Here is a 21,968-nt window from a genome sequence, read left to right on the forward strand (position 1 = left end):
AACCTGGGAGGCAGAGGTTGCAGTGAGCTGAGATTGTGACACTGCACTGGGTGACAGAGCAAGGCTCTGTCACAAAAAAAAAAAAAAAAAGTTGATTTGCTATTTCTTCAGTTTATCCTGGCTTTATGACTGGAAAAAAATTTTTTTAACTCCGCTGTATTTTTTCTTTAAGTTGATGTCTCACTATGTTGCCCAGGCTGGTCTCAGAATTCCTGGGCTCAAACAACCTTCCTGCCTCAGCCTCCCTAGTAGCTGAAACTGCAGGTGCACACCACCATGCCCTGCTTTATCCCCACTGAATTTTATAAGCTGCTTCTAACTGCAAAGTGTTTGGCAGAAGAGAGGGACATGGCTAAATGCACGGTACGACTAGCTTGTTCCCTGGGACAGGAATCAGTTCATTTCTGAAAGGGTATGTAAAGAGCCCGTTTGCCTGGCCTGGGAAAAGCCAGAGGTTCAGAGAGAGGAAGTGACTTGCTCGAGATACACAGCTTGCATTAGAGAGGAGAGAACTTGCCTTCTGAAAATGCCCAGGGCATTTTCTACTAAATTCTGCTGCCACCTTAGGATTTCCCTTCCCCAGTGAGGGCAGCATTTGAGCAGAACACATACCTAAATCTGTTAGGGGTTACCCTGGGGCAGAGACTATAAGATTTCCTACCAATAACTAAACGTAAGGGTGGAAGCTTAAACACGAGGGGTCTGTGAGGGAATCCAAAACTTCCCCTCTTGAAAAAGCAGCCTCTAAGGGGGGCAAAATGGAGGGTAGTCTTAGGAAAACACCCAGATAATCATCCTGAGGTCTATCTTGGAGTGTGCTTGTGAAAAACCCAGTTACACCCAGGGCAGTTACCTTTCTGAGCGGTTTCTTCTTATAACATTCCTGGAGTGGAAAGTGATCAACTCAAAGCCCTCCAGGATTCTGGAGGCAGGGGATGAGCTGGTGTCAGGTAGCACCTGGTATCCAGCAGCTTAAGAAATGCAGACTCTAGGCATGCTCTCTGTAGACGTGTGTTCTCCTGTCTCTGAGACGCTCAGGGCAGGCCTTGGGGGTGGGACTGAAAGCAAACAGACCTTCCCACTTTCATATTCCAGCCTCTGTTATTGCACTTAAAACGCTAAGGTTAAACTGCGTTTACCTTTAACAGTTTTACTGTGTTCACTGCTGGACGCCTCTGGGCAATCTTATCCTCCTGGGAACTGAGAGAGGTAGGTGGAGGTCAGCGTGCTGGGAAACCGGTGGAGGGAGGAAACCGCGGGGAGCTGGTCTTCTCGTGTTACCTCTGTTAAATCGCTGACAGCAGTTTAAGGTCCAACAGGCTGGTACTCACATGGGCTGCGTGGATGTTTTATATTTGCAGAACCTAGCACAGTGCCGGGCATAAAGTAAGTACACCAAAAAATGTTGAATGAGTCATTTGGTCATGAGATTTCTGTTTCCAAAGGTTTCTTTTTTTTCAAAGAATAGCATGTTTGTATGTTGTTTCATTACGTGATGGGCCTACTGGGCACTAGGATTTTCCATCTGTCTCTAAATCACTAGTATCCTTCTATATCCCAGTTACAACTTTTAACTTTGTAGGAAAGGACAACAGTTCACTTCAGACTTAATTGTTTATGTTTCTCAGTTCCCTTGAGGCAAGGGAAAGTGTTTCCAGAGTTTGATAAGGTACTTGGCACTGTCTGGCATTTACATTTTTTTTTTTTTTGAGACATAGTCTCACTCTGTCACCCAGGCGAGAGTACGGTGGTGTGATCTCGGCTTACTGCAACCCCCACCTCCTGGGTCCTGCCTCAGCCTCCTGAGTAGCTGGGACTACAGGCATGCACCACCAAGCCCGGCTGATTTTTGGATCTTTAGTAGAGATAGGGTTTCATCATGTTGGCCAGGCTGGTCTCAAACTCCTGACTCCATGTGATCCACCTGCCTCGGCCTCCTAAAGTGCTGGGATTACAAGCATGAGCCACTGTCCCCAGCCTAAAATGTATTTTATTTAATTAGTTGCTGTGAGGTATGAACATTCCTGTGAGATATGAACCTCATTTGATAATAGGTAAAATTGAAAATGAAGCTCTGGGCCATGTAGAAAAGTGGTAGATCCATATTGCCATTCTATGAAAACCCATCTTCTGATATTAAAGACAGGTCTACTAAGTAAATTCAGGTTTTGCCAAACTCAAAGCTACTTTTCTGTTTTCCTTATTTTTAAATGTAGGCCTTTGAGAGTCTTTGCTTGTAAAGAGAGTCTTTCCACACCTGGTAACAGATTGGCCAAATAGAGGGTAGTTAACCTGTAGGATGTGGTTTTCCAGAAGAAATAGGGAGACTGTAATCCCAGGCCCTGGGGACTCCACAGCGTAAAGGATCTGTTTCTTTGCACTCTGTTCTGATTGAACAGCATATTGCAATTATCGGAAGAAGGGAGGCCACGTTCTTTCATGTAATTATTCTTAGTGATCAGAAGCTTAGGGTCTCCCTTGTGGAAGTATTCTACCTATGGCAGTAATTTTTGTTTCCTGTAACTTCAAAATCCTATCAAGGACTTTCTGAACGATAGAGGGCGGGAGGGTAAGAGCAAAACTCCAGAAACGTGAAAACAACAAACAAAGCCTGGGGCACTGAGATTGGGCTGCTGTTCTAGCTTCTCTTAATATCCAATTTATAGAATACACTCAGTCCTCAACTCCGGGGTAACTTTCTGCAACAGTAAAATTAGACTGCTAAAACGAACGAGGTTCTCTCGCTCAGGCTTCTCCCCTAGACGTTGGCTTGGAAAGCCTGGAGTTGTCAGATATCTTTTCATGTGCAAACGCAGGTGGGAAAGTACCTTTAAGGCCTGGATTCTGCCTAGTAACTGAGGTGCTATTTAACTTTCCTCAGTCCTGAATTGCCTCAAAGTTATTCAATTGACTAAGCTTGAAAAGACCAGCTTTCAGCCAGGCGCGGTGTGGCTCATGACTGTAATCCCAGCACTTTGGGAGGCCGAGTCAGGTGGATCACCCGAGATCAGGAGTTCAAGACCAGCCTACCAGCATGGTGAAACCCCATCTCTGCTAAAGAGAAAATGCAAAAATTAGCCGGGTGTGGTGGTGCATGCCTGTAATCCCAGCTGCTCGGGAGGCTGAGGCAGGAGAATTGCTTAAGCCGGGGAGGTGGAGGCTTCAGTGAGCCGAGATGGCTTCATTACACTCCAGACTGGGCAACAAGAGTGAAACTCCGTCTCAAAAGAAAAAAAAAAAGACCAGCTTTCTCTTATATTTTCCTATTACTTTTTTTCCCCGCTATTTTTTTTTTAACGATCACAACCCACTTCATTTCCCCCTCGTTGCCTCTTCTTCCCCACAGCTTTCCATCCAGGTCTGGAATTAGCTCTGACTTCTCTACAAGCCCTGAGCTGAGCATGTTAGGTGCTCTACCTCCAGAATCCTCCCAGCATGGCCTGGAGATTGCTGTTGTCTTGACTCTAGACTTGAAAAACCAAGGCCGGGCGTGGTGGCTCATGCCTGCAATCCCAGCACTTTGGGAGGCCGAGGAGGGCGGATCACGAGGTCAGGAGATTGAGACTATCCTGGCTAACACGGTGAAACCCCGTCTCTACTAAAAATACAAAAAAATTAGCCGGGCGTGGTGGCGGGCCCCTGTAGTCCCAGCTACTCGGGAGGCTGAGGCAGGAGAATGGCGGGAACCCGGGAGGCAGAGCTTGCAGTGAGCCGAGATGGAGCCACTGCACTCCAGCCTGGGCGACAGAGCGAGACTCCGTCTCAAAAAAAAAGAAAAACCAAGACTAAGAGGTGTGGTAATCTGGCTAGGAAGGAAGTCACAGTTGGGAGTTGGAGGCTGTAAGTAACAGCCGAGTCCCTTACAGCCTGCGAGATCCACGCTGGATCTTGGTTTGTTTTTCAACAAATGGGTGTTGTTTTCTCAAATTCACTCCAAGAGGAAGCTGTGATTATAAATTAAATGATTTATTCAAGGGCTCCAAGCCTGTCAAGAGTGAGAATTTCTGACACATAATCCAGGGCTTTTTTTGTTTTTTTTTTTTTGAGACGGAGTTTTGCTCTTGTTGCCTGGGCTGGAGTGCAATGGCACGATCTTGGCTCACCGCAACCTTCGCCTCCCGGGGTTCAAGCGATTCTCCTGCCTCAGCCTCCCGAGTACCTGGAATTAACAGGCATGCGCCACCACGCCTGGCTAATTTTGTATTTTCAGTAGAGACAGGGTTCCTCCATGTTGGTCAGGCTGGTCTCGAACTCAATCCAGGGCTCTTTTTAACCATACTATTTAAGCCCTGTTGCTTGAAGCCTGTGGTTATAACCTATGCTTACAAAGAAATAGTGATGAGGATAAAACAGGGTACTGAACTTGTCAATAGAAAACACATAAATAAGAAAGAGGAGGCAGAGAGGAGGACAGGAAAAGGTTGTCTTTTTGAAAAAGGACAAAATGATACAAAAATTAGCCGGGCATGGTGGCACACACCTGTAATCCCAGCTACTTGGGAGGCTGAGGCAGGAGAATCACTTGAACCCAGGAGGCGGAAGTTGCAGTGAGCCGAGATTGTGCCATTGCACTCCAGCCTGGGTCACCAAGGCAAAACTCTGTCTCAAAAAAAAAAAAAAAAAATAAGACAAAGAGAGAAAAAAGGAAGGAAGGAAGAAGGAATGAGGGAGGGAAGGAAGGAAGGAAGGAAAGAAAGAAGGACAAAATGTGCTGCCCTTCAGATTAAAAACCAGTTTAATTCAAGCTGTTCTTCCTCTGAGACCGCATCAGGCTTTCACAGACACTGAGAAAGTTTCCATCGGCCCCCTGGTTTCTAATTTGGGCACACAGGTGATGTCATGGTAAAATGAATATGTGAAAAGTGCTTTGGGCGTCATATGGTCCATGAATAATTAAGGTGAGGATGATGGGATTCTTGTCTGTAGAAAGGAACCCGTTTTCTTCTGCTTCTCTTTCTACAATCAGTTATTGAGATTAAACTCTAAGTGCAGTGTCTTAGTGCAATAAAAATTAGTTTACATCCTGGAGTGAGAATTTATAAGAGTATGTGTTACGGAGAAATAAGCAATTAGTGATTGAACATAATATACACCCTGCCAGTTATGGAGCAACCAAACTACAAGTCTTTGCGGGTTCCCAATTTGTTCAGAACTCTTTATCCCACCTGATCAGTGCCTCCAACTTAGAATTGGGGGGTATTAATTTTGATCTGAAGTTCGACCTGGGATGAACAATCTCTACTCTTTTTGGTCACTCCCTGATTACCATCTCCTCCCATTATATCACACAAATGCAAGAGCCTAGAGCCCAGAATTAAGGAGAGTGATTAGTGATAGATTGTACAAGGGCATCGGGAAAGCTGGAGGGGGCCGGAAGACCAGCGTGTCCCATGTGCCTACCAAAATAAAATGCACCAGCTAGCACTGGGTTGATGAAAAAGGAAATAGGTTCATATTAATTCTTTTTTTAAATGTCTAGCATTGTTAAAGATACTATTTTACAGAATCGTAAATGCTCCAGAGCTCAAAATCAAGGGACCATCACAGCATTTCAGGTAAGGTACAAGTAAAGACGTATGAACTTTGCTTGTACTTGCAGCAGAGCACAAAATACAAGTGTTCGTTACCCTGCAACTAAATCCAGTGAGTTGTAAATTCGAAGAGCAGGCAAATGATTCAAGATGCTTCTATGCCTGCAGTGTCTGGAAGGATAGAACTAGGCCAAGAATGAGGTGAGAGTCAAACAAAGAAAGACCTGATGTAATTGTCTGGATAAATTAGGAGAAAATATGGTAAAAATTACTTGACTAGTTTAGATAAGCATAATTCAGCATTGACATTTTCATTTAATCATTCCTATAGTCAATTTCATTTGATATGGACAGCATCTAAAGAGACATTAAAAGTCAACTAAAAATTAGAGAAATTTTAGTCATTTCAGAAAAGATTGATTTTGTATGCGTACTGTATTGAAGAAGTGATTTGTTCAAAAGAATTCTGGATAGACGCATGAAAGATAGTTAAGAAAATAGATATTTGGGTTGAATAAATTCTATTTTGGGGGCCCTATGGGCACAACTGGGTGTACCTGAGTCACGCTGTAGAATCTGATTCCAGAAGCAACTGAAAACTGATTCACTGAGTTGTAGAGAATTTTCCCTGTGTCCTTTCTTGTCATCATTTCCTATGTTCCTGACACTGTGAAATGGGGTTGGCCGCCGTCTCAATGTGTTCGCTTTTAGCTGGGGTAGCGGAAAAACCAACAGGAATAACTCCAGGTTCTAAAGTAGTGATTGTGAAGATAATACCTGAGGCACACCAAGAAGCACTATGGAAAATGTTATGGTATAATAGTAAGTGCAAAATGCAGGATTTAAGCTTGCATCTTCCTGCGTTCTTTTTTTTTATTAGAGATGGGGCCTGGCTGTGCTGCCTAGGCAGGTCTCAAACTCCTGGCCTCAAGAGCTCTTCCTGCCTTGGCCTCCCAAAAGTGCTGAGATTACAGGCATGAGCCACTGCACCCAGCCTCCCCTGTGTTCTTGATAAAATAAAAATGTGTATGTCGTATAGGCAAGAGGTAAATGAAAGTACAGGACGTGGAAACATTGTGTTTAGAAACTATCTACGATATCATGTCGTCTTTGTGATTAAGAAAATGAGCCAGGTGCAGTGGCTCACAGCTGTCATCCTAAAGCTTTGGGAGGCTGAGGTAAGAGGATAGCTTGAGGAGTTCAAGACCAGCCTGGGCAACACAGTAAGACCCCCATCTCTACAAAAGAGTAAATTAATTAATTAATTACATTTAATAAAAATTAGAAGATATATTGGAAAAATTAGGTTTGTTGACTGTACCACATTCACAGATACAAATATATGTCTCCTACAAATCAGTATTACCTGGAATTTCTCACTAATGTGATCAGGGAGCAGGGAAACGAAAACTTGAGCATTCAATCAATAAATAGTTGATTGATGGCTGGGCGCGGTGGCTCACGCCTATAATCCCAGCACTTTGGGAGGCCGAGGCGGGTGGATCACCTGAGGTCAAGTGTTCGAGACCAGCCTGCTCAAAAATGGTGAAACCCTGTCTCTACTAAAAATACAAAAGTTAGCCAGGCATGGTGGCAGGTGTCTGTAATCCCAGCTACTCAGGAGGCTGAGGCAGGAGAATCGCTTGAACCTGGGAGGGGGAGGTTTCAGTGAGCCGAGATCGTGCCATTGCACTCCAGCCTGGGCAATGAGAGTGAAACTCTGTTTCAATAAATAAATAAAATAAAATAAAATAAAAAGTTGATTACTACATTCAGACAATGCTAAGAGCTAGAAACATGAGGAATACATGAGCTCGGCGCCAATGGAACATGCTTTCACAGCGGGTGCAGCTGACTACCACATCATACAAAACTCATCGCTGCCGTTTTAGATGTATAATCTGATTGGCATGGGCTCATAGAGGAGGGAGTAAGGGAAGAGTAAGAAGATTTCAAAGGAGAGGTGGTAATTGTGTCATTTATTAGAAGTATGAGTGTGGGGTAAGGGGTACGTGTGTATGCATGTGTGTGTGCATATGTGTGTGTGTGTGTGTGTGTGTGTGTGTGTGTGAACGGGCTTCTTGTTTAGTACATTTTGCTGCTTCTTTACCACCCCAATCTGTTCCTGGACATGGTGATGGACTCTGTATATGTTATCTCATTTTATTCTCACAATTGACCTATGGTGGTAAAATTATTCTCATTTTTTACAGATTAAAAAAAAAGCCTCCTTTAAAGCATTTGTAAATCTGGACATAAGAGCCTCTCTCCTAAAATTCAAGACTGAGATGCTTTTCTCTCGTTCCTCTAAGCATCAGGGTTCTCTGTCTGCATCCCATGCGTACCAGGGCAAAATAAACTTGAAATTCACTATGTTAGCCTCTATGCAATTTTGGGTGATGATGGGCTATTGGTTGTTTTGTTGTTTTAAAAAAAAGAAGTTAGCCTTTATTCATCAGAGTGCCACAGTCACTTTGTACAGTAAGTTAGGTGGTGAGGTAAGCTTGCTAATTAATGGGGCTTTTAAAGGACTTTACCCAGCAGCAGACAAAATTAAGCCCTGGAAAGAATTTATCCCAGTAGCCAGTCATATGCCATGCCGTATAGCATACCCAGCCAATGGGGAGAGCGAGGTGTGGCTGTGGAAAAAGACAGGGTTAAGCAATTTTTTTAAAGCACTACATATTTATTGACAGAATATCTCTCCAGGCAGTATTCACATGCTTTAAACTGAAGCTCATAGCTTGGCAGTGCAGTTTAAGCAAATAAACTCAGGCTGTTGAACACAATGATTAACAGGAAGCAGGGGAGGGGACGTAGGTACTAGACTCTGGCCGGGAGAAGAGGCTGAGGTTAAGGTCTTAGAGCCGATGACTTGCAGAATGGTCACCTCACCCACTTGCGATTTCATGGTGGGAACAGGTGGACTCCCCGGAATCAGAACCTCTCTGAGGACATTTGTTTTTGTGTAGACACAGGTTGCAGGTTAGCAGGAGAACAGGCAAGCCAAATGCAAAGGAGCCACTTCAGAAATGTGTCACAGAAAAGTGAAAATGCAACCTAGTGGTAAATGAAGAGGGGAAGAAGAAAGAAAAAGGACCAGAACCTTGAACCGAAGGGACGGGGAACAGCCAGACGAGAGCTGCAGCCATCACGAGGATGATTTCGGAAACTGGAGAAAATGTAAGTTAAATGTATCTACACTCTGATCCTATCTCAACAGAGAGACATTTTACTTGTTTCCTGGTTGTGAATGATGGGCTCTTGGAAGCACTGCCTTTTTAGCGTGTCTCTTATTTCTGCCCTGATTTTTGTATTTGTTTACAATACTGAGTTATGGGAGAATAAACGTTTTCTGAGGGCAGCTCTGTCCAATGCTTCACTGTTGGCAGAAGCCTGTCATCAGATTTTTGAGGGGAAAGTTTTTTACCCAACAGAAAATGCATTGAAAACTACCCTTGATGAAGCTACCTGCTATGAGTACATGGTTCGAAGCCACTATGTAACGGAAACACTCTCTGAAGAAGAGGCTGGGTTCCCTTTAGCTTACACGGTGACCATCCACAAAGACTTCGGCACTTTTGAGAGGCTCTTCAGGGCGATTTATATGCCCCAAAATGTCTACTGTGTGCACCTGGATCAGAAGGCGACAGATGCCTTTAAAGGTGCAGTGAAACAGTTACTCAGCTGCTTCCCAAATGCTTTTCTGGCTTCCAAGAAGGAGTCGGTCATCTATGGGGGGATCTCCAGGCTCCAGGCTGACCTGAACTGCCTGGAAGACCTTGTGGCCTCTGAGGTTCCCTGGAAGTATGTCATCAACACCTGCGGGCAAGACTTTCCCCTGAAAACCAACAGGGAAATAGTTCAGTATCTGAAGGGATTTAAAGGGAAAAATATCACCCCCGGGGTGCTGCCTCCTGACCATGCTGTTGGACGGACTAAATACGTCCACCAAGAACTGTTAGACCACAAAAATTCCTATGTGATTAAAACAACAAAATTAAAAACTCCTCCTCCTCATGACATGGTGATTTACTTTGGCACAGCCTACGTGGCTCTCACAAGGGACTTTGCTAACTTTGTCCTTCAAGACCAGCTCGCACTTGACTTACTCTCCTGGTCCAAGGACACCTACAGCCCCGACGAACATTTCTGGGTGACACTCAACAGGATTCCCGGTATGTACGTCTCTTAACTTTTATTTTTACGAATAAACACTGCATGGTCAATGCTAAATAAGTTGCTTTGAAAAGAGTGGAAAATATGGGACAAACTTCTTTACAGTTTTAAATGTCAGATTAAAAAAAAAAATCTTTCATCTGTAAAATGGTAAAATGGACATGTATTATATCACCCACTCTTGTGAACCGCTCTGTTCACAGGACAAAAGACTGAAGGAACACTGGCCATATAAATAAAAACATGGCTGAGCATGGTGGCTCAAGCCTGTAATCCCAGCACTTTGGGAGGCGGAGGCAGGTGGACCACTTGAGGTCAGGAGTTTGAGAGCAGCCTGACCAACATGGTGAAACCCTGTATCTACTAAAAATACTTAAAAAAATTAGCCAGGCTTGGTGGTGCATGCCTGTAATCCCAGCTACTGGAGAGGCTGAGGCAGGAGAATTGCTTGAACCCAAGAGGCAGAGGTTGCAGTGAGCCAACATTGTGCCACTGCACTCCAGCCGGGGTGACAGATCGAGACTCCATCTCTAAATAAATAAATAAATAAATAAATAAATAAATAAAATGTAAACCTTATTCTCCTTTAAGCATAATGCATTTAAAATCGGGAATATGTATTATAAATACAATTTGAATGACAATTTGAACATTTCAATAATATTTTTGTCTCTATTGAAGCTCCCATCCTTTTGAAATGGGAGCAAGATACAACTTTCAATTTTTTTATTTGCAAGCTCTTTTCTGGTCTTGAATCAAAATCTAAAGCACGGCCAGGCATGGTGGCTCACGCTTGTAATCCCAGCGCTTTGGAAGTCTGACGCAGGAGGGTCTCTTGAAGCCAGGAGTTTGAGACCAGACTGGGCAACATAGTGAGACATTGTCTCTATTTTTTTTTCAAGAAGTTAAAACAAACAAACAAACAAAAACCTTACTGCACCTTAAAGATTTCTAGGCTGGGCGCGGTGGCTCACACCTGTAATCCCAGCACTTTGGGAGTCTGAAGCGGGTGGATCACAAGGTCAGGAGTTCGAGACCAGCCTGGCCAACATGGTGAAACCCCGTCTCTACTAAAAATACCAAAAATTAGCCAGGCATGGTGGCGCGTGCCTGTAATCCCAGCTTCTCAGAAGGCTGAGGCAGTAGAATCACTTGAACCCGGGAGGCGGAGGTTGCAGGGAGCTGAGATCACGTCATCGCACTCCAGCCTGGGTGACAGAGGGAGACTCTGTCTCAAAAAAAAAAAAAAACCATTTCTAGACCAGTGCCTCCATTTTATAGATGAAGAAACTTCAATATGATTACATGATGTGCTCAAATCCCACAGCTAGTAAGCATATGCACCAATTATAAACCAGGTCTCCTAGGCCTGATGTTCTTTTTAGGTTGACTTTCAATAAGGTCTCAATTGTTGCTAAATCAATTCCATCTCTCCTTTGGTCCAAGTTCCAAATGATTTTTGAATAATCTCAAGTTGTTTATAGTGAACCAATTTAGTCCTGCTAGTTCAATTCAAAATAAGAATTCATATTCACTGTTCAAAGGAAAAAGTAACTGGAACCCGTATGAAGATCACAGTTCTGGTTTCCTTGGATTGCTGGTTCAACCCTGGATGCACATTACGATCATCTGGGGCTTCTAAAAATACCTATGCCAGGGCCTGTTTCCCTCCTTGGGGCAAGACCTAACTATTGGTATATGTACAGCTTCCGAGGGATTCTCATGTACAGCCAGGGGTGTAGACCATTGCAGGTGCTTGTTTTAGATATTGGCATACAAAGCTTCATAGGCTTAGAATTCTCTTTAAATCTGTAATTTTCTCAGAGTCAGAAGGGGAAGTGTAGTGATCAAAAGAAATTAGGGCTCAGGAAAGTCTGGTGGGGAAAGCACAGAGCTGTTTAAATAGAATTGTAGTGTCCAGAGTAAGGGAAGTGAAAGCCCCACTTCTCTCCCATGTGCTTGGAGTAGGATGTAGACTCTTCAGGTCTGGCCACCCTACTGTATGGGGAGACATTGACACAGCAGTTCCAAAGAGAGCAGCCAGGGAGGTAAAAAGGCCAATCCCCACATTTTTTTTTTTTTTTTTAGAGAAGACCAAGACAAAGAAATTGATTTGGAAAAGACTTGAAGAGGGATCGGTGTCTTTACCTAATTAAAAGATTTGCTCAGGAAAGAGAAATTAGACCAACTCTGTCGTTTTGGAAGTAGAATCTAGGGCCAGCGGGTGGGAGATGAGAACACGTGGAGCTGGGAATAGAACGGGCAGCTTCCGCAATGGCGAGCAAAGCCAAGGGAAGCAGGGCTGGGGAAGTGCTGCCAAGGAAACCTCAAGGATTGGACCGGATGGCCTCCGAGTCCCTTCCTACTCTCGGAGTCTGATCCTAATCAGGGGACTGAACAGAAACTTAAGGAAAACCCCCTGACTTCTCGACTCGATGTATCTATTGGAGCTGGATTTTTACACCCCGTGTTAGCAGTAACAGATTGGCAAAGCAATAGAAAACAAATGCACCAATTCGTGTTTTTCAGAAACTTACAAAAGTTAGCCCCTGAAGTCATTTCTGTATTATGTGTGTGGAGGATCACTGCCGGAGGACCCTGACCAGCCCTGCCAACTCTTTTTTTGTTTTGGATCTCACTCTGTCATCCAGGTTGGAGTGCAGTGGCACAATCACGGCTCACGGCTTCAACCTCCCAAAATGCTGGGATTACAGGTGTGAGCCATACAGCACCCAGCCCATGCTGGTCTTGACCTCCCAGGCTCAAGCCTTCCAAGAGGCTGGGACTACAGGCACGTGCCCCCATGCCTGGCTAATTTTAACTTTTGTAGAGACGAGATCCTGCTGTGTTGCCAGCGCTGGTCTTGAACTCCTGGGTCCAAGCGATCCTCCTGGCTTAGCCTTGTGAGCCACCACGTCGGGCAAGCCCTGCCAACTCTTTCCCGATCTGAGGCAGGGCTGAATGTAGGAGGTTAGGGAATTAGAAACCTAAGGATTGTCCTGTTTAATTATTACTCCTGCTATGTGGAGATCTGAGCCATTTTCCATTGTAAGGGTCCTTCTGGTTGATGTGTATATGTTGTGGTTTTTGCCTTTTTTTTTTTTTGGCAGAGGTGCGAGGGACATTTTGAGATTGTTACAATTCATTGTAGTGATTGAGGGATTATGATTAGGATTCTGTAAAGTAACTAGTCCAGGCCAGGTGTGGTGGCTCACGCCTGTAATCCCAGCAATTTGGGAGGCCAAGCCAGGTGGATCACCTGAAGTCAGGAGTTCAAGACCAGCCTGGCCAACATGCTGAAACCTATCTCTACTAAAAATACAAAAATTAGCCAGGCGTGGTGGCGCATGCCTGTAATCCCAGCTACTCGGGAGGCTGAAGCAGGAGAATCACTTCAACCTTAGGAGGCGGAGGTTGCAGTTAGCCAAGATCCTGCCACTGCACTCCAGTCTGGGCGACAGAGTGAGACTCCATCTCAAAAATAAAAATTAAAAAAATAAATTAACTAGTCCAGAAAAACATCTCACAGCTGAAGTGGTCTCATGGGAAGGGAAAACAGCACTGCCCAATAGGAATGCTACAATGGAAGCCATTGATCTAAAATCAAATTTTAGGTTTTCCAGGAGCCACATTAAAAGAAGTAAAAAGAAGCAGATGATATGAATTTAAAGAATGTATTTTATGCCGGGTGTGGTGGCTCACGCCTCTAATCCCAGCACTTTGGGGAGCCAAGGCGGGTGGATCACTTGAGGTCAGGAGTTTGAGACCAGCCTGGCCAACATGGTGAAACCCCAACTCTACTAAAAATACAAAAAACTAGACAGGCATGCTAGCTTGTGCCTGTAACCCCAGCTACTCGGGAGGCTGAAGCAGGAGAATCGCTTCAGCGATTTAGGAGAACTGGGAGGCAGAGGTTGTGGTGAGTCAAGATCATGCCACTGTACTCCAACCTGGGCGACAGAGCAAGACTCCGTCTCAAAAAAAAAAAAAAAAAAGAAAAAGGAATGTATTTTATTTAACTCAGTTTGAAATATCACTTTTACATGTGGCCTGTGGCTGCGACCACAGGCAGGGGAGGTGGACCACGCATCCTCATTGCTGGTGCAGTGGTCAGGCTCTGCTGCCCTAGCGGCACCGAGACGTTGGCCGTGCTCATGTCGCAGAGTCTCCACCTCTGCTGGTTTTGCTTTGCCTGCTTCTTTTACTTTATTTGAAATTCTTGCCTGTGCTTCAGCGCTTCCCCTGGTTTATGGCCTCCTCCACCCTGTGGGTTCTACTTCCTATGTCTTCCCCTGGTATCTGCCAGATTCCATGCTGCTCTTTTTTTTTTTTTTTTTTTTTTTTTTTTAAAGATGGAGTCTCACTCTGTCGCCCAGGCTGGAGTGCAGTGGTGTGATCTTGGCTCACTGCAACCTCTGCCTCCTGGGTTCAAGCAATTCTCCTGTCTCAGCCTCCTAAGTACCAGGGATTACAGGTGTGTGACACCACGCTTGGCTAATTTTTGCATTTTTAGTAGAGACGGGGTTTCACCATGTTGGCCAGGCTAGTCTTCTGACTTCGGGTGATCCACCTGCCTTGGCCTCCCAAAATGCTGGGATTACAGGCGTGAGCCACTGCGCCTGGCCCATGCTGCTCTCTTGACAGCAAGTGCTCTCTGTGTCCCATTCAGATGTCCTCAGAGGGCCCTGCCTTGGGTCATGCAGCCATTGTATTATACAATGAGGATCCCCGTTCTCATTCCACCCCACCTCTCAGGCTGCGGCTGACCTCTTTGCGGACAGCTGCCCTTTATGTAGCCCCAAGTTGTCCAATCAACTGTAACCAGGGTGGCAGGGTAATGTGGTTTAAAAAAGCAAAGGTTGGGTAACACAGAGACCTTGTCTCTATAAAAAAAATCAAAAAATAGTCAGGCATGGTGGCATGCACCTGTAGTCTCAGCTGCTGGAGAGGTGGAGGCAGGAGGATCGCTTGAGCCCAGGAGTTCAAGGGTACAGTGAGCTGCAATAGCACCACTACACTCAGACTGGGCAACAGAGTGAGACTCTGTCTCAAAAAGTGGATAAATAAATAAGCAAGCAAAACAAAACATGGGGCCAAGCACAGTGGCTCGTGCCTGTAATCCCAGCTCTTTGGGAAGCTGAGGTGGGTGGATCACCTGAGGTGAGAATTTCGAGGCCAGCCTGGCCAACATGATGAAACCCTGTCTCTACTAAAAATGCAAAAATTAACCGGGTGTGGTGGTGCATGCCTGTAATCCCAGCTACTCAGGAGGCTGAGGCAGGAGAATCGCTTTAACCTGGGAGGCGGAGGTTGCAATGAGCCGAGATCGCGCCACTGCACTCCCGCCTGGGTGACAGAGTGAGACTCCATCTCAAAAGCAAAAACAGACAAAAACATGGTCCATCCAGCAGGTCCTCTGGAGGTCTCTCAGAGGATAAGACTCTCTGCATGGCCTGCTCAGGTGAAGGTGCCCATGAGGAGAACAGTGTTACACAAAGGGAGTTCACGTATGGCTTTAAAGATGTCCAAGAAGCCTCACTAGCTGTTCTGAAATTAGGGCTTCCTGCCCTCCCTTTTTCCTCTCCCTACTTCCGTCTTTTACCCTTAATCTGGTCCACAACAAGATGGCATGCCTTTTAGTTTCTTGTCTGATTCAGCTGTGGATGATTTCCATTTATAAGCCCAAGATGCAAGTTCATCCACCTCCCACTTTCCTCCTGAGTTATTATTGATCCTCTGGGTTGGATGGCTCTGCCTGTGATAGGGACATTCAGTGAGTTTATTCCATTGGTCATGTGTGCCTTGGATTTTACACATTTCAAAACTGACCAGTGATTTCTGTTTCACTTGCTGCAAAGGAATGTTTTGAATATAACTCCATGGGAGTTTGTTTCAAACTCACATTAAAATAGGAATGAATGCAAAAACAGCCTTTCCTGGGAGCAGGCTTTGTGGGTGGTGGAAGGAAGCAGGAGTGCCAAGGTGTCCAAAGGGGAAGGAATAGAGAAAGGAAGATACTTGGTGGGTGATTGAGGGCCGGGAAGACAGACTCTCCCTGCTTCCAATTTATTTTTCCCCTGGAACCAGCCTGCGGACCAGCCCTATTGATATTCCATGGCAGGCATCTTCCCCTGAACCCTAAATGTGGGTGGCTCATTGTATTTCTGTTTGCTGTAGAGTCCATACTGGCCTTACTCTTTGTCACTGTTTGAGGCTGGTATATCCCGTCAGTCCCTCTATATGTAAAAATGCAATGCTGAGGTTCCAGGTGGCAAGACCTTGAGAGATGCAACTTTGGGAGCAGTGAAGGGCAGATCTGAATCAAGGTGGTCTTGGGAACTCATCCTTGAGCCCCAGGGATGTGGCTGGGATCGTACTGCGTGCAGAGGGAATTGATATTCCCCAAACCAATCGTGCACACAGCGCTTCTGAGATGCTGGGTGAATGGACAGACTTGAAGGGGAGGAAAATTTGGGGATTTTTACTATTAGCTCTGCTTAAGCAATCTCTTTTTTATATCTGCCAGAAATATCGATTTTTGTCAACTTCTTCTTTTTTTTTTTGAGACAGAGTCTTGCTCTGTCGCCTAGGCTGGAGTGCAGTGGTGCGATCTCGGCTCACTGCAAGCTCCGCCTCCCGGGTTCAGGCCATTCTCCTGTCTCAGCCTTCCAAGTAGCTGGGACTACAGGCGCCCGCCACCACGCCCAGCTAATTTTTTGTATATTTAGTAGAGATGGGGTTTCACCATGTTGGCCAGGATGATGATGTCTTGACCTCGTGATCCACCCGCCTCGGCCTCCAAAAGTATTGGGATTACAGACATGAGCCACCGTGCCTAGCCTCTTGTCAACTTCTAGAAAAGGAAAGAAGAGAGTTGGGACTCCTGTGAGTTCTCTTTTTTTTTTTTTTTTTTTTTTTGAGATGGAGTCTTGCTCTGTCACCCAGGCTGGAGTAGAGTGGCGCGATCTCGGCTCACTGCAACCTCCGTTTCCTGGGTTCAAGTAATTCTCCTGCCTCAGCCTCCCGAGTAGCTGGGATGACAACCTCTGCTTCCTGGGTTCAAGTGATTCTACTACCTCAGCCTCCCGAGTAGCTGGGACTACAGGCGCCTGCCACCAGGCCCGGCTAATTTTTGCCTCTTTAGTAGAGACGGGGTTTCACCATGTTGGCCAGACTGATCTCGAACTCCTGACCTGGTGATCCGCCCACCTCAGCCTCCCAAAGTGCTGGGATTACAGGTGTGAGCCACCACTCTCGGCCACCTGCGAGTTCTTCTCAGGGAAACACAGTTTCTTAGGAAGGTGGTAAACGGCCTGACAGACTTCATTTTTTAAATAGGTAGATTATCAAGAAAACAATGACATTAGTTTTGTCACTTCCCTAGAAGAAGAAAGGAAGAGTTTAATCTGCAAGTGATCTTATCTTTGCTAACCATTGTCTTCCTTCTTCACCGATCACTGAGTTTGTTCTTCGGGCCTTCTGTGGCTCACACTCTATCCTTACTTTCTTCTTCCTCCTTCCCAGCTAAGTTAGACTACAGATGCTCTTCGACTTACAGTGGGGTTATATCCCAAGAAACTCATTGCAAGTGGAAAATACCATAAATCAAAAATGCATTTAATGGCCACGTGGGGTGGCTCACGCCTGTAATCCCAGCACTTTAGAGTGCCTTGGGAGGCCAAGGCAGGTGGATCACTAGAGGTCAGGAGTTTGAGACTATCCTGGCCAACATGGTGAAACCCCGTCTCTACTAAAAATACAAAAATTAGCCAGGCATGGTGGTGGGCGCCTGTAATCCCAGCTACTTGGGAGGCTGAGGCAAGGGAATTGCTTGAACCCAGGAGGTGGAGGTTGCAGTGAGCCGAGATCGTGCCAGTGCACTCCAACCTGGGCAAGAGGGAGATTCTGTCACAAAAAAACCAGACCAAACCAAACCAAAACAAAACAAAAAGAAAATGAAAGAAAAGAAAATGCATTTAATGTACCTAATCTACCAAACATCCTAGCTTAGCCTAGCCTCCCTTAAACATGCTCAGAACGCTTACATTGTTAGCCTACCATTGGGCAAAATCATCTTATACAAAGCCTATTTTATAATAAAGTGGTGTCTATGTCATGTGATTTCTTGAATACAGTACACTATAGAGTACAGTATCAGTTGTTTACCCTCGTGATCTCGTAGCTGACTGGGAGCTGGGGTGGCTTGCCGCTGCCAGCATCATGAGAGAGTATCCTACTGCACCTTGTTAGCCTGGGAAAAGACCAACATTCAAAAGTCAAAATATGGTTTCTACTTAAATGCCCATTGCTTTCGCACATCATAAGGTAAAAAAATTATAAGTTGAGGCCGGGCGTGGTGGCTCACGCATGTAATCCTAGCACTTTGGGCAGCTGAGGCGGGCAGATCACCTGAGGTCAGCAGTTCTAGACCAGCCTGGCCAACATGGTGAAACCCCGTCTCTACTAAAAAGGCAAAAATTAGCCAGGTGTGGTGGTGCATGCCTGTAATTGCAGCTACTTGGGAGGCTGAGGCAGGAGAATTGCTTGAACCTCGGATGCAGAGGTTGCAGTGAGCTGAGATCGCACTATTGCACTCCAGCCTGGGTGACAAGAGCAAAACTCCGTCTCAAAAAAAAAAAAAAAAAAAAAAAAAAAAAAAAAAATATATATATATATATATATATATATATATATATATATATGTATGTATGTATAAGTTGAACTCTTATAAGTCAGGGACCATCTGTATTCTTTCCTTAATTCATAGCCATGACACCTTAAATATAAACCCTGATAGATCTCATGGCATGTATGTTTTGTTATGGAATAACAGGCTTAGTTGCTGAAAGTCATAAAGTGACACAGCACAACTGAGGACTGCTAATGATTTTGACATTTTTTGAAATTTTGACATTTTTATAAAAAGATTGTAATTTCCCCAGATCAGAAATTGCCCCAATATGTAGTTTAATTGATTTATATGCATTTTATGTATCCATATATATTACCATCAAAAATGGCTTGCATAATAATGATAATGTATATGAATAGTTTTGCTTTGCCAATTACACCATCTTCTGGGATCTCAGAGGAATAACCAGAGACGTGACCCTGTTTTAATATTCTGTTGCTCCTTTAGGTAGAAATTTCCTTTTTAAAACCAAAAAATAGTGTTTCTTCCTATGGGGACCTATCTTAATTTTATACTGAGAAAGCTAGAAGTAGATTGATGAGAAAGAAAAAAATAAGGGTTGGGCCCAGCTGGAGTATAGTCAGATGACATCAATTAGAATGCATTTAAGATTTAAGTGGACTGGTGAATGGGTTGGAAAAACAGTCTAAAGATTTGTTTACTGTCTATTAGAGTTAGAGGGTAGCTCACACTCACTGGTGGGGTTTAGAAACAAACAGGCCTGAGTTTAAAGCCTATCTCTACAGCTCACCGTCTGCTTTTTTTTTTTTTTTTTTTTTGTGAGACAGAGTTTCGCCCTTGTTGCCCAGGCTGGAGTGCAATGGCGCGATCTCGGCCCACTGCAACCTCCGCCTCCCGGGTTCAAGTGATTTTCCTGCCTCAGCCTCCTGAGTTGCTGGGATTACAGGCATGCACTACCATGCCTGGCTAATTTTGCATTTTTAGCAGAGACGGGGTTTCTCCATGTTGGTCAGGCTGGTCTCGAACTCCTGACCTCAGGTGATCTGCCCACCTCAGCCTCCCAAAGTGCTGCAATTACAGGCGTGAGCCGCTGCTCCCGGCCCCGCCATCTCTTTAACTTTGGGCAAATGCCTCATTTCACTGAGCCTGATTCTTCATCTATATCCCGGGGGTAAAATACCTCTTTGTAGGACTGTTTGAAGGATTAGAAAGTAGACAAACTATACCTGGCACATCATAGAAACTCATTAAATGTAGAGAGAGAAAAAACAGATGAACTTCTCAGGTGTTGATTTTTGAGGTTTTAATGTTACGATTCTAAAAATTCTATGTGCAACTAAAACAAAAAACAAAACCCTCTAAGATTTGGTTTTGAAACCATAAGGTCTAATTGTTTGTTAGAAATCAGGTATGTGAGGCCGGGTGTGATGGCTCTTGTCTGTAATCCCAACACTGGGAGGCCAAGGCAGGAGGATCAGAGGATTGCTTGAGACCAGTCTGGGCAACACAGTGAAATTCTATCTCTACAAAAAATACAAAAGTTAACCAGGCTTGGAGGTGCATGCCAGTAGTCCCAGCTACTTGGGAGGCTGAAGCAGGAGGATTGCTTGAGCACAGGAGGTCGAGGGTGCAATGAGGGTGGTCATGACATTGCACTCCAGTCTTGGTGACAGAGTGAGACCCCATCTCAAAGAAAAAAAAAAAGAAACAGAAAGGAAGGGAAAGAAGGAAGGAAGGAAAAGGAAGAGAGTAAAGGAAGGAAGGAAGAGGAAGGAAGAGAGGGTGGGAGGGAGAGAGGGAGGGAAGGAGGAATAAATTAGGTATGTGGCTGAAGAGGTTCCCTCGGGTATAGTTCTTCTTAGCAATGTCACCTGTCTGTAGACTTGTACCAGGAAGCAGCATTCTGTGACTAAAACCTGCCTCACCAGGCTTCTCACTTCAGACTGGTCTGAAGCCAAATGGCCTCCACAACCTGTTCATGCTGTCTTCTTGTTCTGGAATACTCTTTATCTTTGCTGCTCGTTCTCATCCGTCCTGTTCAAGATCCAGTTGAAAAGTCACGGCCTCAGCTGCTTTACACTCCTGCAGAAGCTGCTCCCCTGCTCCCACTTTATCCACACTCCTCTTGCAGCGCTTTCTCCATTGCATCTTAACAATTTGTGTAGATCTCAGTCCCCTCTATGCCCGTGCCCTGCCCACCCCCAACCACCAACATGCCAAATGTGAGCATGCAACCGAATGATTGGCCCAGGACCTAGACTTTTATCCAGCTTCATCACTGAGCGGGCTTCCAATATCACTTTGCATGAGGAACGGAGAAATGGAAGAGAAATGGTCTGCATGTCTAATAAAATGTTCTCTACAAATGGAGAAAACTCCCCTTCAGCATTACAGGAAGTTGACTTCCTGATTTTTCAATTCTAGCTCAGCTTTTAAGCAGTCCACAGGGTGGGATTCCTAAACCTAAACCCCAACTCCCCCATCACTTCCACCAACTTTTTCAAAGGACAAACATCCTTTGCTGCCACCTATGCTAAATCCATTAAAAAACACTTTTGGGAGTGTGGTCTGCCTTTGGGAGTTCTTAGTCATCTGATTGCTAGGGTCAGTATCAATTACCCTTCATCCATTTTGAGGACTGAATTTGTATATTGTCTTTGTTTTCTTTCAATTTTTAAGTTCAGGGGTACGCGTGCAGGATGTGCAGGTTTGTTACACAGGTAAACGTGTGCCACAGTGGTTTACCGCACAGATCATCCCATCACCTACGTATTAAGCCCAGCGTCTCTATTAGCTCTTCTTCCTGATGCTTTCCCTCCCCCAACGCCCCCCACCGGCCCCAGTATGTGTTGTTCCCCTGCATGTGTCCATAAGTTCTCATCAATCAGCTCCCACGTATGAGAACATGCGGTGTTTGGGTTTTCTGGTTCTGCATTTGTTTGCTGAGAATAATGGCTTCCAACTGCATCCACATCCCTGCAAAGGACATGATCTCGTTCCCTTTTATGGCTGCATAATATTCTACGGCGTATATATACCACATTTTCTTTATCCAGTCTATCATTGATGGGCATTTAGGTTGATTTCATGCCTTTGCTATTGTGAATAGTGCTGCAATGAACATACGCGTGCATGTATCTTTATGATAGAATGATTTCTATTCCTTTGGGTCTATGGGATTGCTGGGTCAAATTCCTATATGTTTTCGTTCAGGTCTAGAAAAGTAAAATCATTAATTAAGGGAATTTAGCAGAGTTATTTTGGCCCTGAGAGGCTGTGATTTAAAATATTCAGAAAATGTAGTTGAAGCAGTTGATTTGGCTCCAGCTTGAATTCCCTATGTAATTGCAGGGAATTCAAGGGACTCTGAATTCAATTCAGGGAATTCAAACAGACCTCTTTGCCTTTGAGCCAGTTTTCCCCCTAGGCTTTTCTTGGCCCGAAAACATCCTGGTTATCTTTGAGGACCCAGTTGAGTTGGTCTTGCTCCTAAATCATTGACAAGCCCCTACCCTCAGGCAGAGCAGTTTGTTCTTTGTGCTCCAAATACTTTTTGTTGTCACTTCAGTTAGGGTTTGCGGTTTAATCATCTATTGCTGCTGCCA

The 21,968-nt window shown here is 44.8% G+C and overlaps 1 protein-coding gene across 1 annotated transcript in view; it reads left to right on the forward strand.

Moving 5' to 3' along the window:
• Positions 1 to 1,126: 1,126 nt before the first annotated feature.
• Positions 1,127 to 21,968, forward strand: part of GCNT2 (glucosaminyl (N-acetyl) transferase 2 (I blood group)) — a 109,887-nt gene continuing 89,045 nt past the window's right edge. The window contains exons 1-3 of the mRNA XM_003263497.4: positions 1,127 to 1,209; positions 7,308 to 7,494; positions 8,504 to 9,709. Coding sequence (XP_003263545.2) covers positions 8,785 to 9,709 — 925 coding nt within the window. The 5' untranslated portion in view covers positions 1,127 to 1,209; positions 7,308 to 7,494; positions 8,504 to 8,784. The remainder of the gene's footprint in view (positions 1,210 to 7,307; positions 7,495 to 8,503; positions 9,710 to 21,968) is intronic.

Source organism: Nomascus leucogenys, chromosome 8 (assembly GCF_006542625.1).
Source record: "Nomascus leucogenys isolate Asia chromosome 8, Asia_NLE_v1, whole genome shotgun sequence".
Classification (NCBI taxonomy): domain Eukaryota; kingdom Metazoa; phylum Chordata; class Mammalia; order Primates; family Hylobatidae; genus Nomascus; species Nomascus leucogenys.